General features: G+C 37.2%; 1 protein-coding gene across 1 annotated transcript; it reads left to right on the top strand.

Moving 5' to 3' along the window:
- Positions 1 to 423: 423 nt before the first annotated feature.
- Positions 424 to 11661, top strand: ttc29 (tetratricopeptide repeat domain 29; the record flags this gene model as incomplete). The annotated part of the gene is made up of 12 exons (XM_079257854.1): positions 424 to 449; positions 1122 to 1225; positions 4099 to 4173; positions 5331 to 5390; positions 6068 to 6231; positions 6362 to 6538; positions 6616 to 6828; positions 8079 to 8164; positions 9056 to 9147; positions 11012 to 11135; positions 11216 to 11305; positions 11455 to 11661. The coding sequence occupies exons 2-12, from the start codon at positions 1140 to 1142 to the stop codon at positions 11659 to 11661; spliced, it is 1374 nt and encodes a 457-aa protein (XP_079113980.1). The 5' UTR covers positions 424 to 449; positions 1122 to 1139.
- Positions 11662 to 12673: the final 1012 nt, after the last annotated feature.

Below are 12673 nucleotides of genomic sequence, written 5' to 3' on the forward strand. Positions count from 1 at the left end.
TTTTAAAAAAAAAAATTTCTATTGAACCAGAATTAAAAAATAATGTCATTATTTTCATAAAATTTTCATTTATTATTACTTTAGTCCATTTCAGCTTATTTTACAGGCAGCTGTTTTTCCTTTCTTTAATGAAAGGGTATGAATAAATATGATATGTATGTGCTTCCAAATAATTTTCCTGTTTTATGCACGTTTGGCCATAGTGAAATGTTTTCCATTACATGTTTGTTTAATGTTGTTATACCATTGTATTGACAAAATACATTATAAATAAAAACAACTAAAATATCAAAAAAAATTTTTAAAAAACAAAAAAAACTTATTGTCAAGTGTTCTCTCCTAAATGGAACCAGACAGTCACTTTTGCAGCACCTCATGTTGGAATGCGGCCCCTCTGACGTTGCCGTGGCAGCGTTCGCAGTGGAAACGGAAGTAAACAAAGCGGTGCGGTATGTTTACATTTCTGTTGTTTTCTTCTCTACATGGGACGTCAAAATACTGTTTTATATACATTCAGATTTCTGATTAAATTAGCCTAAAAACAAGTCTTTCTGAACGTCGGTTGTCGTTTAACTATTAAGACTATAATTACATTTATTTACAACAAAACATCGTCTAAACGTTTGTGTGAGGAAAAGACAAACAAAAAATACCTAAATAATTATATTTTTACTTTGATGCATAAAAATGACCTTGTCGTTTTAACTTATTAGTCATAATGCAGGTTAACTATTATTTTACAGCTCAAGTTCCACTTTCTAGCTTTACTTTTCATACATTTTAGTCTTTTTACGATTGAATTTGCTATTAAATTACTAACATTTGACCTGCTTTTTAAAGTTGAACAGTAAAATCTTTTGTTTTCAAGTCCTTTTTACCAAATTTAAACATAAATTCTTTTATAGATTAGTCTTATGTTGTTTATCCATTTTAACAGCCAGCTGTAGACATGTCTGCAGAAATGATCACCATTTTTACTTTAAGTCTAGTAAAGTATTTATATGACAATCTATTTTTCTAAACCTTTAGATCTAATAATGTAAAGTTTTTTTATGTTTAATAAATTTGCTAAACTTTTTGCCTGCTATATTTAAAAAGATCTTGTTGTAATGTTCTTTCAGGTTAAATACTATGTGAAGATGTATGCGGAAAAGCAGCAACTCCATGAACCATTTCTACCAGAAATCACCACCGACAGCTCCAAACACAGACGTCCTCAGCGAAGGTACATCAGATCACACGCTTATAAACAGTAAATCATACCGAAGGGCCTGATGTGGAGCTGACTTTACCCATAAAGTTTGTTTCTACTGAATTAAACAATAGTTTAAAGGCTTTTTACATGTAAAAGTAGTTCAATGTTGCCACTATTGAAAGACTAAAGCTATTTAAGGTAAAAATATTAACATTTTTTTAATCAGAAGATTTTATTTGAACTTCTGACAAGATCTTTCAAAAACAAACAAACATTATTTTACTTAAATGTTTGTCACCATGTGATGTCAGAGTTACTGTAGTGCAAAAAGTCCCCACCAGAGAGCAGGAGGGTTTTTTTCACAGCAGGGTTTCAAGCAGGTTTTAACCATTAAAACCGTTAGCCATTAATCTGCAGGTGTCTATGAAACTGTACGGTCGGCGTTTAAGGATTAATCAATTAAAAGCACGTAAAAACCAACAGATGGAATAAAAATTTAATTTCTCCACAAGACACACATTTCTGGATTTCAATTCATTTCATTTCTGGATTCTCCTTCAAGACAATTATATAAAAGAAAACGCAGATTTCTCAGAGTGTTTATGCAGAGAAGCAGAACGCTGGAAATTCAGGCTTTATTGAGGATCACAATCATGTTTCTGTTTTCACACATTCACTGTAGCTTGTAAAAGTTTTCACACTCCAAGAACGTTTCCACATTTTGCAGCGATACGACCACAAATATAATGTTATTATACTGGCATTTTAGCACAAAGTGGAGCATAGTTGTGATGTACAAAATAAAGCAGACACAATTTTATTGTTTTTTGTTTTTTATTTATTCATTTTTTTAATAAATAAAAAGCTTAGAAGTGCTTTGTGCCAAAGTGTTTAGCCCCCCTGAGTCAGTGCTTTCTGGAGCATTTTGCTGTAAAACAGCTTAGAGTCTGTGTGTTTATTTTATTTTATTTCATTTCAACATTTTTTATTCTCTTTTCTTTTTCATAATATATTGGCAAATCTAAGAAACAACAACAGAAAATATACTCCAGAGTTACAACAACTAATACACAACCATTGTAGTACATTTCATGTAAAAAAAAAAAGAGAGAAAATGGTAGTAGAAAGAAGAATTAATCTTATTAACCCAACACCATCCTTATTTCAAAGTAAACCAACTGATGGCCTCATCTACAGCAAACACTGAGAACGAAACACAGGCATAAAATACTTTCCTTTTTTTTTCAGAATTATTTTCATACATTTTTAGTATGTACTCTTTATATTTCATTTTGAATAGAAAAATATTTAAACAACTTTTTTTTTCATTTATTTTTTTTATTAGCATGAGAATAACATTTCTTTACAGACATTTACATATACATACATATATACACGAATATTCATACATATACATACAAAAATACATACATACACATGTACATATAAACCTACATAAAAAAGAAAAATAACAATAAACAAATACATTTAGAAATTTAAGTAATTTCTAGTTTTTTTTTTTAATTTCCTACAATACAGGTGACCATATTTCTTGAAATGTCTTAATTTTAAATTGTAGCCTTTTCCATTTCCATCCCGTCTGAAACAACTTTTAAAATCGCTTTGATGTGCGTTCCATTGTTATGGTACAAGGGGAGTGAATACTTTTGCAAGCCAGAATAGAATTAAATGGAAAACAAAAGAAAATTACGAAAGTTCAGATAAAAGAAAAATATTCCAGCACAGATATACATGTTAATATATCTATACTACTAAACTGCTTCTGTGTTTGTATCGGAGAAGAACTGAATCGTTCTAATATTGTTTGTCTATAACTGAGGTTGAGGATTAAAAGACGTAAATCACTTTTACTGTAACTATTGTATAATATACTGTATATATATATATATATATATATATATATATATATGTATATATGTTTCCTTTGTGCCGATACCTGTGCTGAGGTCTCGTATCTGTGGACCTGAGGAAATCTGGGGATCTAAGTTTTAGAGGGTCGGGGTGTAATTGTGGGATTGTTTTTCTATTATATGTCTATGATAGACTGTTAGGTCTTGGCTTCCATTAATAAGCTAAAGATAGCTTCTAGGGAGTCCAAATTTTTACAAGTCTACAATGTATCTATTGGTGTTTCAATGTTTATTATGTGATTTGTAAAAATGAAACAAAATGAAAATGAAATATTTACTATTATATATTTATTGGAGACAAATATTTTAGTGTTTTGTATCAGGTAAACAGCTATATGGTAAAAAAAAAAAATAATGTAAAATAAAAATAAGTGGTTTCATAGAGTGAAAGGAAAGCATTTATATAATTTGGGGGGGGTTCAGTTTGTTTACACCAACCAGGAATGTGACTCAAGGTCAAGAGTCTGAGGAGGAGAAACATCTCCGCATCATTCAGGAGGACACACACTGACACACACAGAGACATATTACTATTAGAAAAACAACACAAGAAGGATTTTGTCACGATGTAAGAAAGAAGGAAGGGCTGAAATTGATCCAGGATGAACGTCGAAAGGCGTAACTTCACATAAATCAACCTGTGTGTACATCCAGAAGAAGGCTACTTAAGCTGCAGTACACAGAGCTGATAATCAACTTGTGTGTTTAGAATACACTACAGCTGTGTGTGTACGTGTCTTTTCATATTGTTGTGACATAGATCAGCTTATATAATAATACTGTGGAGCTTTTTGGCATCTGTTTTACATCTGGCTGCTGGGAGTCATCATGTTTTGGGATGAAAACACAATGTTCCCCCGAAGGCTTTACACTTGGTGTGTGTGTGTGTGTGTGTGTGTGTGTGTGTGTGTGTGTGTGTGTGTGTGTGTGTGTGTGTGTGTGTGTGTGTGTGTGTGTGTGTGCGGTCGGCAGGATGAAGTGTCAAAAGGAGACGAGACAAGCTTCAGATGGATCGCCTCAGCTGCTGTCCAAGAAGGAAATTGCACTGTGAGTTCAGTCTCCATGGTAACCAGGTGTTGTGTCCGGAGAACTACCTTTTGTTTTTCTTATTTTAGTGATTTAATCTGCATGTTTTTCCTCAGTCACAGATCAGCGGCGCCACATTGTAGAAGTAAACTATACCTGCTTTGATGTCAGTCTATAATAACGCCGGATATGTCGCGAGATACAATCCGAAAACTCGCTTAATAAAGCCAGGGCCGGATTAAAAGTTCACAGGCCCCTGGGCTCAGAGTGTTCCAGGGGCCCCCTTCCCCATCGCAACATTGTAAAAATTGTGAATGATACACTGTGAAACGGCATGTCTAACATCTCACAGCCATAGTACCAAAAGCAACACACTAGACACTGTTGTGTAACTATGTGGCTTTTATTTATTTTTTATTTACTTGTATTTTCCTTGAATATAGCGACAAAGCAGCTAAGTTGTTAGCTCACCTCTGACGCGTGCGTTTGTGTAATTGTTGTACCAGGAAACTGTGCACTGACAAAAGTTCTGCGTTGTTTGAAACCCAAACTTCAATTAAATGCATCTTTTTACCTATTTAAGCCTGACACAACTTAAGCCTTTTTAACAATGAAAAGTTCATTTTTAATAGTTGACTAAAGTGTTAATAATTAATATCATAGTTAATCCTCTAAGCCTGACCCATTAAATAAAGGGCAGGTTTTTTTAATCATAAATTTTAATTTCACCTTTAAAAAGAAAAACGGATTGCTGGGATCGGCTCCAGTTTCCCCACAGCCCCTAACTGGACTAAGCTGTTCAGAAAATGACTGACTGACTGATTTATCTGTTCATTTATTGTAAATGTAATGTAATAAATGTCGTTTTAAAAAACATATTATCCCCAAATAAAACCGAACAATCAGAAACAGGTAGGATAGCCCTAATGCACTACAGTTGCCATGGTTACCAGCTTGCTGCATGAGTTCCTGCAAACTTTAGGTTTAATTTCTCAGGTTATTATGGTCTGGACACCCAGCAGTCAAAGTAGTCGGGTTGTCCAGCTGAATATTTAGTCCTTTATCTATAAAAGGAGTGAAAACTAGACCATACTAGTAGAGACATGACAGAACCAATTCAGCTCCCTCTACTACTCATACCCATAATATCTGGTGTTCTTCCTCCTCTTTCACCTCAGGTTCAGAAATAGTCCAAAGCAGTTCATCTGCGTGGAGCTGCTGCAAGATGGATACCACAGGTGGGTGACTTTCTACCAGTACTGGACTGGTGTGCTGCAAACCGTCTCACTTGTTTTACGGCTCATCCCTCACTGAAACAGTAAACATCCCTTCCATCAGTCCTCGTTTCTCCTGGATCTCATCAAACATCAGCTTCACACATGGGAATATTTGTTCATTTCTTGTTTTTATTATCATATCTTATCCTTGTTGTTTGGACTGAGGAGGAAAACAGCTTGTAGACATTTATTTTCATTCCTATAGATGGATATTGTTGCACATTTCTTTCTTATTTTATTTATTTGTCTGTTTATTTATTTGTTTGTTTATTTGTTTATTTTTATTAATTGTTTATTTATTTATCTATTTATTTATAATTACTGTTTTTATGCATTTAATTTCAAATAAATTATTTTGTTTTATTTTTTTATTATTTATTTGTTGCTTAAATGTTTTTTTTTCTCTTTATATACTTTTTATTTAAATTTTTTCTGACTTTATTTGATCATTTTTGGTGGTAAATAAATTTAATTTAATTGTTTTGAGGTTTATTCATAATCTTTGACACCCAAAAGCATAAAAATATGATCATTTAGTAAAATAATCCATATTTTTCACAATATTGATTAAAAATAATTGATGTGTTTTATATTATAATTCATCAACGGAGCTTAAAGACTCAGTCTCTGTCTCTCAGATCCTTCTCGGAGCTCTTCAGTCTGCTGGGCTTGGATGAGGACCGGAGGGCAGCAGCAGATCCAGAATCAGCCAGGCTTCAGTCTCCTCCACTGGGGGAACAACGGGACAAACTGGAGACGATGAAGCTGCACCTGAGCCGAGCCGAGCAGGTGGAAAGGACAGGTCGGCTGTTGTTGGTTAACTTTTACTTTCAGGCCGTCCTCGCTGTGGGAGACACTAAGTCCTGTTTGGCTGGAGATTCATGCAAGATTAAGATGTTTTGTTTGGTTAAAGTTGGAGGTTTTCTTTGCAGGTTTCTGGTCGGTCGTGTGTGAGCAGCGGCTGCTTCTTGGCCGATATTTCTCAGCTCCAGAGGATATTTGGCTCAGTTTGTACTTTTACCACAGCTGTGCAGACAGAGAGAAAGGAGGAAACTCCAGATGGGCCACGGAGGCCCGGGCCTGCCTGGCTGACCTCTACCTGCAGAAAGGTAAACTGTCTTCTTCAAAGCTTTGGGAAACATAAAGATAAAAACAGTCTGCATATGTAGGGGAACTGTTTTTTTAGGTGACCTGGAGAAGGCGAGGCAGCAGGCAGAGCTGTGCCTGAAACAGGCAGAGGAGGGCGGCTGGCTGGATTCATCCGGTCGGCCTCTGAAGCTCCAGTCCTGTCAGACGCTGGCGAAGATCTACAACCAGCTGGCTGACTTTGCGCTTGCCAACGCAGACTACGACATGGCCGTGGCGCTGAACCACAAGGGCTACAGCATGGCCACAGAGTGTAGGTGGAAGCAGCGTGCATGCTGGGAGTTTACGGGAAGGCAGGAGAATGACAGGAGCATACATGAAACACTCACTGATCAGTTTATATAGATGTAAACACACAGAGCATGAAAGTATTCTTGATGCATAGAGCCAAAAACAGGTTGGTTTTGGTGGTTCCCAAGCTGTGGTCCCTGACCCTCCACGGGTTCCCCAAATGAGCACAGGAGGTCGTCAGTGTTTGACTGGAGCCACTGTGTTGGGAACCTGAAAATGTTACATTTTAACCAGGTTTAAAGTCAATAAACGAGCTTCATCAACAATAATGTCTTAAAACATACAGTCAAAACTAAAAATACTGTTTATTTTAAACCCTGTACATCCAAGCAACGCGTACTGGGGTTTAGTGAGGTCAGTGAGCTGGTGGAGCGGCCACAACTTTATTTTTTTACGTTATTTTACATGCCCCTGTTTATTAGTGAAACATCTCTGAGAAACACCACAGAGCAGAAAACTGATTCCATTAAAAAAAAATTCAAATATAAGGCTGTATTTAGATAACCTTAAGGCCCATTTATGCCGTCTTACGTACGTAAGTGTGACGTACATTACAAACGTTGTCATACATAGCTGCTCTCATACTTCCACCCATCTTTTACGTTGCCATACATGTAAGGTCAGGTTATCCACTAGTGGACAGCACTGAGTTCAGAGTTCACTTCAGCATTTTGATACCAGTTGGTAACGGGGATGTATCGTTATAAAGTTGTTTACAACCATCTAAAAACAAAGTTTTTAGATGGTGAAAGTTTTTCACTGTTCTCCAGTTTTTCTACGTATTTTTCAGGGGCTTTTTATTTGCTTTCGAAATTCCACTTACACAACTGTGTAAAGTCTTAAAACCACATTTATTACCTCCGCCAAGGAGGTTATGTTTTACCTGCCATTTATCTGTTTGTTTGGATTTTCGTGAAAATTTCAGGAGTTATTGGAAATGGGAAAAGGAAGAACTTATTTCATTTTGGTTGTGATCCAGATCACCATTGGCCATTGGTCCTTGGCCATTGGCCATTGGCTCTTGGCCATTGGCCATTTGCCATTCGCTCTTGGCCATTGGCCATTGGCTCTTGGCTAAGGTTTGCACTCTCCGAGTGCTTTTGTAGTTTTGTGATACAACTATATTTTGTAACATCAAAAACAACAACAACAAATCAGTAGTTGCACATTTCTGCTTTATAACTCGTTACAATAACTTATTGTTTGTTTTAGGTGAAAACAAACAGATTGAGGGAAGGGCAGCCTTTGAACTGGGCTTGACTTACCAGAGTTCAGGAGACCATGACTCAGCCAAACAGGTAAATAGGAGCTTAATGAGGGTCTTCACCTTTCACAAACAACACCAATACCAATATGTTTGTTAATAATGTGTTTATAATTTCTGAATTTTAAGCCCCTTAGTTTAACCAACTATGCATGTCATCATAATTTTCATAAATAATTGGTATTATATTTTCTTTTTTTTTTTTTAAAAAAGCCAGTACCAGGATAAAATAACTCTACATTCTGACTTTAAAACTCTTTGCTTATGACTCATTTTAATGGCACACTGATGTTTATTATGCACATTCCTGGAGCCGTTGTGGCTGTGCATCGTCCTGAGGCTTAGAAACCCCATTTGGTAACTTTTTTTTCCCAGTCTGGAGCATCACATGTCAGCTTTGTTTTACTCTATGTCACTGCGTCACATTCCAGCAAGTGGATATCAAAACACTGAAAGCTTTGAACGCAAACCGTAGTTGATTCAGAAAAGACACCATGAAGATGTTATTGAAGAAAGAGGAAAAGGGAAATAGAGAGTGAGAGACGAGACTCAACATCAGACCATACCGTCTCATTCTTGTTCTGCAGGAGCTACAGGTGTTAAATTGCGGAAACAAACAAAATATCATGCAGACAGAACAGGCATCAACAGAATAGAAACATCACAAGTCATTTTTACCATGTTTGTAATTATTGTCCTTGCATGACTGAGAAAAAGTGGTAAAGGTTATTTGAACATAAGGCAAACAGAAAAAAAACAATCAACAAGATGTCCTTTAAAATGTTTTGTTTACAAATATTTTGTAAAATTAAAGGTTCTGCATTTTATAGTTGAGTTTAATGTTGGTTTTGTCTTTTAATTAAAGATTATTTGTAATAAAACACAACAATATTCGTGTTGGTCATTTAAAAAAGTGTTTTTCCAGTTCTTCAACTCCTGCATGCAGATTTACAGCAAACTGCAAGATGCAGACGGACTGGCCATGACCTACAAGGCCATGGCCAAGTCATCAGAAAGGTACACACACCGAGTCTGTTTCGGCATTTATGTTTCCACTGAGCGGTTCAGCCGGGCCGGTATGGTTTGGTGGTTTTAGAACAGTCCAGCCAGTTCAGGTAAGGTTCCCACTAGAAGCTGGACCACCACTTTGCACTCAGTGTTTAGACCAAATCCCGAGCGTTGTGACTTTCAAACAAGAGTGGACTACAGCTTTGCGAGTTTGTTTTTCCAGATGAGTCCATTATTTCCAGTCGTCCTTTACCTTTTATCTTTCTAACACTGACTGACATGTTAACTGAACGACAGCGTTGTGGTTAATTTCTTCTTGCTTTTATCATTGGCAGTGACGCTTTCCTGTCCAGCAATCAGTGGACTGTATGGTGTGACGCCAGTAACTCCACCTTAGCCGTTCCATTTTCCATGGACCTACAATTGAAGGAGGCCCAGAAATGGTGCCGTTCTGTTCTGTTGTATGAGAACGGTTTTATAGGGTGCATTCACATCAGGACAGTCCTCTAGACTCGATCTGATTGGGGACTTGGCTCAGTTGTCGGGGTGTTCATCCGTAGGGGACCGAGATCATGTTCACACTGCACTTTGGTCAAACGAGCCAAACCTTTAAAAGAATATATCCCCACTCCCCCCAAAGGTGGCGCTGCACTAGCATTTAGTAAAAGAGAGGACAAGACCCGCATGAAGAAGAAAACTTCATTGCGAGTGAAACATGGAGATGAAACTATCACTGTTTTGGGTTTTTTATTGTGTTTTATGCAAGTAAACTGCAACAATGGACAGTGTGAACAACATACGAGGCAGAGGAACCTTAACGCCATCGCTATGGATTTACCATAGGCTGAATATAAAAATACAGATGTAGCCTCCATGATGTCACCCATAGGTTTCTGAAGAGCTGAATTGAAGCTCGGTGGGCGATTCCTACCATCACCATCTTGGCAGAGACATACGCATCGTCTCGCCCGCAAAAATACAAATATGGGCATAGAGAAAGAGTTGAGAGGGGGGCTGTGAGCGTCATGGTGGATGATTGACATCCAGCGAACTCCAAGCTTTCTGTAGCTAAGGGCTAACTGAGCTAACCTGGGGAGCTAACCAGCTAACAGAGGTAAGCGGGCTAAAGCTAAGTCACGTTGTTAACCGGCTAAAAACCGCAGTTGTTCTACATTCTTCTGACTTGAAGCGGGAGATCGGGTACCTGTCAATCAAAAGGACACGCCCCTTAAATATGCTGAATTTTGAGATTAAATTACTTTAAAATGGGAAATTAGAAAAAATCCACTCCCCCCACAGTTGTCATGAAGCTAAGCCTGACCTATTAAACCTAAAATGGATTTTTGAACCAGGCTGTAAGCATGTTTATTTCTGCTGTGAAGTTGGTCTTTTTAACATGGGAGTCTATGGGTATACGCGCTGTTTTGCAGCCCCTAGTGGATGAAGGAGGAACTGCAGTTTTACGCACTTCCGCATAGGCTTCACTTTTTACCGCCGGAGGTTGCCGCTTGGTATTTACCTACAATGCAATGCTACGTCAAATGCAGGAAGTGACTTTTTTTTGTAGTCTACTTCCTGTATTTCATCTTCTTGAAACAGACCGAGACCTGCGTTCGTAGGCGGACCAAGTCCGCCTCTTTGGTCCGAAACAGAATTAGTTTGGTGCATTTACATTCCCCAAAACAAAGCAGACTTTCCGAGCAAACGGACTCGAATTTGAATCAAAAAGGCTGATGTGAACGTGTCCATAATGGAAACAGACATTAGCATACCCGACCGAACCCAACCGACCCGCTCAGTGGAAACGAGGCTTAAGATTTTTTTTCTGTGTGTAGGTATGTATTCTGTGTTTGTTTGTTTTTACGAGCAACAGCGAAGGAAACACAAGCGAAACTCTTGAGTATCTGGAGAAGTCGGCTGACATCTGTAGCAGCAGCGGACTGCAGAACCGACTGGCTGACGTGTGTCTGTATGTGGGAAACATCTACTACAACATGGTACCACACACACACACACACACACACTGGCTGATTTGTGAGCAGAGATTAGTCGACACTGCCGCTTTCCCTCTCTGTAGAGTCAGTACCCCAGAGCGTACGAGTACTTCCTGCGGAGTTATGAAGTCGCCTCTGATGCAGGAGATGTAGCTCTGCTGCAGAAAGCACAGGTGACTGGTTTTTAAACATGTCTGTCCAGAAGTTTCCTTCCTTCCACATCACATTCGCTGTTAAAAGCCACGAATGCTCCTTAAACTTCATCCAACATCGTCCAGAATAAGTTTGTTTGCTTTCTCTGACTGCGCGTTGTCTCTGTCAGGTGTTGGTGGGCCACACACACACTCTGCTTTCGATGGGAAAATTCTCCGTTGACATGGAGTCCGTCTCAACTGCCTGCATGAAACATCAGGTGGTCTGGAGGGAGACGGGAAGACACCAGGACCTCAGCACAGAGCAGAGTGCTGCTTCCTGTCACTCGTTATCTGATCAATCAAAGATGGACAAACACACTGAGCTGCTTTCATAAGAAAACTCTTACATTTAAAACTAAATAAAAGCTGTTCCACTGTGACTTTGTTTGTTGGAGGTCACCTCATTTTGACTCAAATCAGCAACTTATTTACATAACAGATGTTTTTCTGAGTGTATTTAGACTCTTTGAGGACATCAAACAGAGAACGGCACAGTTCAAAGTGCTCAGACCTGGACATACAGTTCTGCTCATATGTATTCATACCCTTTCATTAAAGAAAAGGCTGAATTTACAACAGTCACTCAAATAACTGGCCCCTTAAAAAAGGAACAATCAATAAAAATTTGCAAAAATATAATTTAGTAATATAAGACACTTTTTTTCATTTAACTGAGTTGAAAAAAGGGGGAAAAAGCACTTTTCTGTTGAACAGTGGGACAAAATACCTGTCAACAGGTGCAAAAGTCTGATTGAGAGGAGCAGAAAACACCTGACTGTAGCAGAAACATTAAAGGATTGTTCAACTAAATATTAGTTTATGAGTGATGTAATATGTAATAAATTATCTTATTTGTTTTTTTCTTTTTCAAAACAAAAATTTTCTGTTGAACCAGATTTAGAAAATAGTGTAATAATTTTCATTTTTAAAAAATTATTTATTATTGCTTTAGTCAATTTCAGCTTATTTTACAGGCAGCTGTTTTTTTTTTCCTTCTTTAATGAAAGGGTATGAATAAATATGAGCACAACTGTATTTATCTATATTTACTGGTATTATTTTAAAAGAAATTATTCATATATTTTATTATTATTACTTCTTTGGTGCCTAAATATGTTATTTTCTCTCGTTACATACTTTTTATTTGAATTTTTTCTATTTATTTGATTTTTTTGGTGGTAAATAAATGTAATTGTTTTGTTCAGCTTATTTTACATGCAGCTGGTTTTTTTTTTTCTTCTTTAAAGAAAGGGCACGAATCAATATGAGCACAACTGTAATTTTTTTACATAAATATAACTACTGCGTGATATTTTTATATATGTTTTACGGTAATGAATCCGTGGA

The sequence above is a fragment of the Telmatherina bonti genome (assembly GCF_933228915.1).
Source record: "Telmatherina bonti genome assembly, chromosome: 18".
In the NCBI taxonomy this organism is placed as follows: Eukaryota; Metazoa; Chordata; class Actinopteri; order Atheriniformes; family Telmatherinidae; genus Telmatherina; species Telmatherina bonti.